Source organism: Microtus ochrogaster, unplaced genomic scaffold (assembly GCF_000317375.1).
Source record: "Microtus ochrogaster isolate Prairie Vole_2 unplaced genomic scaffold, MicOch1.0 UNK99, whole genome shotgun sequence".
Classification (NCBI taxonomy): domain Eukaryota; kingdom Metazoa; phylum Chordata; class Mammalia; order Rodentia; family Cricetidae; genus Microtus; species Microtus ochrogaster.
The window spans coordinates 895,503-900,269 of record NW_004949197.1 but is presented as its reverse complement, the minus strand read 5'-3'; the positions used below and the strand labels follow the sequence as shown (position 1 = coordinate 900,269).

Genomic DNA, 4,767 nt, shown 5'->3' with positions numbered 1-4,767 from the left:
AAAAAAAATAAAAGCAAATCATCTTTTAGGTAGGCTAAGATCAGCTGAAGCTCCATGACACATGAGCCCAGAAGCAGGCAGCCTAGAGAACAGGAGCCGCTAAGGCTCAGAAATGTCCTCCATCACGGTGGTTGGCCAAGGCAGCAGCTGCTCTGCGACACACACGTCTCCCTAAAGATCTAAGAAGTGGAGCAATCCTTCCTCCCACCCCATCCTACTGACAAGAGGATGAAGTCTCCGCAGTGTTCATTCTCCGTTAGTAGGAGGCGGTGGGGGAAGCACAGGAGCAGACAGCTGCACAGTGGGGTGGGGCACGCAGGGTGGGGCACGCAGGGTGGGTCACGCAGGGTGGGGCATGCCTGGAATCCCAGCAACTGGGAGGCAGAGGCACGCGTTCAAGTTACATGCTAGGACATGTCACACACACACACGCACGCACGCACGCACGCACGCACGGTTCACCACCAAGGGTTTAAACAGTTTTTATTACATTTCATGTATTTATTGTGCGCGCCACAGCACGTGTGGAGGACAGAGGACAACTTGCTAGCATCCTTTCTCTCCTACTGGGTGGGTTCTACAGGTTATCAAGCTTGGTGTAAAGTGCCGTGACTTAGTAAAGTCACCTTCCTGGTTCTTAGCAGGTATTTTTGACAATTATTTTGGTCCATGTAAGTGGGAAGGGCAGTGTGTGTGTGTGTGTGTGTGTGTGTGTGTGTGTGTGTGTGCGCGCGTGCGCCTGTGTGTCTGCTTGTGTGTATCTGTGCATGTGTGTGTGTGCGTGCCTGTGTGTGTGCTTGTGTGTACCTGTGCATGTGTGTGTGCGCGCACCTGTGTGTCTGCTTGTGTGTATCTGTGCATGTGTGTGTACCTGTGCATGTGTGTGTACCTGTGCATGTGTGTCTGCTTGTGTGTACCTGTGCATGTGTGTCTGCTTGTGTGTACCTGTGCATGTGTGTACCTGTGCATGTGTGTACCTGTGCATGTGTGTGTGTACCTGTGCATGTGTGTGTGTGTACCTGTGCATGTGTGTGTATGTTGTTCCCTAAGTTATCTCTCTTTAGTCACCCTTAAAAACGTCTAAAAATGTCTCTTACCTTGCAAAGCCAACTCCCCTGCTGGTCCCACTAGTGTCTCGAAGGATTCGGGTGGAGATCACCTGACCAAATGGCTTCAGCATTCCCTCCAGTTCCTGCTCATCCATCGACAGAGGGAGGTTTGAGATATATAGATTTGTAGGGTCTTGCTCCTGTTGCTATGAACATGAAAAGTGAAAATTGAGACTCACATCTTTATCCCCATCCCACCCTCAGGAGCCAGCGGTGATGGTGCACTCAGGAGGCAGAGGCAGGTGGATCTCTGTGAGTTTGAGGCCAGCCTGGTCTACAGAATGAGTTCCAGGACAGACAGGACCACACAGAGAAATCCTGTCTCAAGAAACCAAAAGTAAATAACATTTGAGAAAAAAAAACATTAAGGGGGTTCCAAATAAAGAGAATCTTAGCTGCTTATAATATCCAATCCTATCATCACATACCATCTGTCTAGCCCAGGAAGAAAAATTACAGTATTTACTATGTCTACTACTGCACAATCATTAATACAGGCCACCAGCAATGTTGGTGTCTCTATGAGATCCAGGTAGAGCAATGGCTCCTCTTGCCCAACTTCCTGACCAGAGATTACAGATTCCCTAGGACTGGGACCACCTTGCCAACTCCATAGTTCTGAGTAATCTCTCTCCGTTCCTTCTTAGCAGGCTTGTCTGAGTGGGTTCACCTGCCCACTCCTGGGTGGAAGGGAAGCAGGAGGGGGAGGAGGAAACAGAAAGGGCCAGGCGCACTGCTCAGTGCTTTACCTGGGGCCCTGAGAGTCCAGTATCCTGGACGCCCAAGGCTAAGGTGAGAGGCTGCGCTTGGGGAGGGGGTGGTGATGGGGCTGAGGTCAGGGAGAGGGCGCGGGTGTCCTAGAGTACAGACTGCACAGTGGCCATTCTGCCCTGGGGCTGAGTTACAGACAGTTGGGAGCTGCCATGTGGGTTCTGGGAATTGAACCAGGTCCTCTGGAAGAGCAGCCAGTGCCCTTAACCTCTGAGCCTCCAGGGCTGTTTTTGTTTTTTGTTTGTTTTTTGTCTTGCTGTTTTTTCCCATGTATATGCACATGTGGCCTGTTTTTGAGACAGGGTCTCACTCTGCAGTCCTGGCCGACCTAGAAGTTGCTGAGCCGCCAAGGACGAACTTGAATTCCTGATCCTTCTGTCTCCTTCTCCCAGGCTCTGTGATCACAGACATGTTACACAGTGCCTGTCTCCAGAGCTGTTTTCAAGACTGTAAGTCATCATGCTGCCTTAGTCAATAGTTCCCAGCAACCTTAATCTCACTTCCAACTTCTCCTTCCTTCCTTCGTTTTTCTTTGAAATGTATTTATTTTGACTTTACATCTGTGGGTGTTTTGCCTGAAGGTATGTCTGTGTACCATGCTTATGCAGTGTTCATGGAGGCCTGAAGAAGGCATTGGATCCCCTGGAACTGGAGTTAGGATGGTTTTAAGGTACCAGGTGGGTACTGGGACCTGAACCCAGGTCCTGTGTAAAAGCAATCAGTTCTCCTCTCTCCAGCCTGCCTGCCTGCCTCCCTCCTCCCTTCTTCCTTCCATCTTTCCTTTCTTCTTTCTTTCTTTCTTTTGAGACTAGTTCTCAGTCTACATTAGGCTGTCCTGGGACTCTCAGCAATTCTTCTTTGCCTCCCCAGTTCTAGGATCATAGGCCTGAGCCATCACACCCGACTTCATTTTCCTTTAATCATTAGAGAAAAGAACAGCTGTCTTGGGGCTGAGAGATGACTCAGCAGTTAAGAGCACTGGCTGCTCTTCCAGAGGTCCTGGGTTCAATTCCCTGCCCCGCATGGGGACACACAACTGTCTGTAACTCCAGTTCCAGGAAGGGCTGCCTTACCAGCTCCTTCACAGTATCTCACAGATATTCACAGTATCTGAGACACCTCAGCAAGGCGGGGGACTATCCTCCCTTGAGGAAGGATACCACAAAGGCTTCTAGCTTTCTAGGGACTGACATGGAAGAAAAGAGTGTACAAAATTCTCAGCTCCAGGGAGCTCTACCCAAGAGACACAGTTTTCTTCCTTGCGTGCTCTAGGTCATCCATTCCCCACCCCTTCCCAGCTCACCCCTGCCCTGTAGGAGCAGGGGCAGGCCTAGAGCATTCTGCAGAGCCTGAGTTGCACAGCTGGCTTCTTCAGAGAATGCTGCAAAACTGTTACCATCTGTCCCAGGAAAGTGGAGGAGGCAGCAGGGGGGCCAAGAGGCCTGTCCGCCTGTCTGCCACACAAAGGATAGTCTTCTCCAGCGGCTCAGCCTGTCTGTGTCCAGATGCTACCAGAAAGATGGCTCTGTGGTCAAGAGCACATTCTGATCTTGCAGAAGACCTGAGTCCAATTACCATCACCTACATGAGGTAGCTCCAAGCTGTGAGCGCACACACACACACACACACAAATGCATACATACACACATATATACAAACACATACAAATGCACACACACACATGTACATACATATATACACATATATACACACATACACAAACACAATACACACATACACGCACATATACATACACACATATAAACACATACATACACACATGTATACACATATACACACATACATGCACATACACATACATAGACACACATATATACACACATATACATACATTCACACATACACACTCATGCACACATGCTGTGCAAGCTGTAGATAATTCTTGCTCATCAATTTCATATTTGGGAGGCCACAAACCAGTACTTTGGTGCTAATGGTCACCCTGGAAAAGCAGGTGGTCTTACCTTTGCCATTTGTGCCTGCACACCACTGGCTTTCAGTGCAGTGACAGCCTTCTGTGCCGCTGAGGGACTGTCAAAGTCCACAAAACCATAGCCTGGAACAGGGAAACAGCATCACGGGAGGTGGGAGACGTAAGGAGGTAGGAGGCCCAGGCTTTTCAGGAGACAGAGGAAGGGTTATGGTCCGTGTAAATGATGTTGCGGGAGAAAGAGAAATTGAGTGTGTTCAGGCAGCTGTCCATGCGACCCCTCACCCAGAGGCTAAGGATGCCAAGGGAAATGGAGCCCTTTCTCCTTCTCACTAAAAACTTCAGACCTAAGGTATTAAATCCTAGACCTCAGGCACTGCTGAAGGACTCCCATCTTCTGACAGCCCCAGAAATGCCGGGCAGGGAGAAATAGAGCAGGGCAAGAGGAATGGATGGGAGCTGCCCTTCCCTACTCTCCCCACTGCTGCACCGAAAATGCTCTAACCCTCCATAGCTGCTCAGCACTGGAGAATACCTGTAGGCTGTCCTGTTTACAATGGCAGGTAGAGACAATGTGTCCTGCGTCCATCCACGGAGACTGTGGCCCAGAGTGCACTCCAGCCAGACAAGGGAGCTCCAGGCAGACAAGGGAGCCCCAGGCAGTCTTCCACGGTCAGACCCTAACAACTCTTTCAGCTCCGGCTCTGGTTACCCAGGAGTCTAAATACCTATCATACCTATCAGTCTGAAGGTCCCAAATCCCCAGCTCCTCCCTGGCACAGGGCACTCACACTCCCAGCAGCAGGAGGCAGAGGTGAAGGCTGGACTCCCGCAGCAGCCGCCCTTCTTACCTTTGCATTTGCTTGTGGTCTTGTCCAGGATGGCCTTGGTGGAGACAATCTTGCCATATCTGAGGGAAAGGAAACCACAAAGTCA

The 4,767-nt window shown here is 50.1% G+C and overlaps 1 protein-coding gene across 5 annotated transcripts in view; it reads right to left on the bottom strand.

Annotated features, from left to right (window-relative positions):
- The window catches only part of Rbms2 (RNA binding motif single stranded interacting protein 2), a 66,157-nt gene that overhangs the window by 14,861 nt on the left and 46,529 nt on the right, over nt 1-4,767 (bottom strand). For all 5 annotated transcript variants that reach the window (XR_003376724.1, XM_026778018.1, XM_026778020.1 and 2 more), the window contains 3 exons: nt 4,683-4,741; nt 3,866-3,957; nt 1,098-1,255 (listed from right to left, as the gene is read on the bottom strand). Coding sequence is in view for 4 of the 5 variants with exons in the window: in XM_026778018.1 (XP_026633819.1) it covers nt 1,098-1,255; nt 3,866-3,957; nt 4,683-4,741 (309 nt within the window). In the remaining variant the exon portion in view is untranslated. The remainder of the gene's footprint in view (nt 1-1,097; nt 1,256-3,865; nt 3,958-4,682; nt 4,742-4,767) is intronic.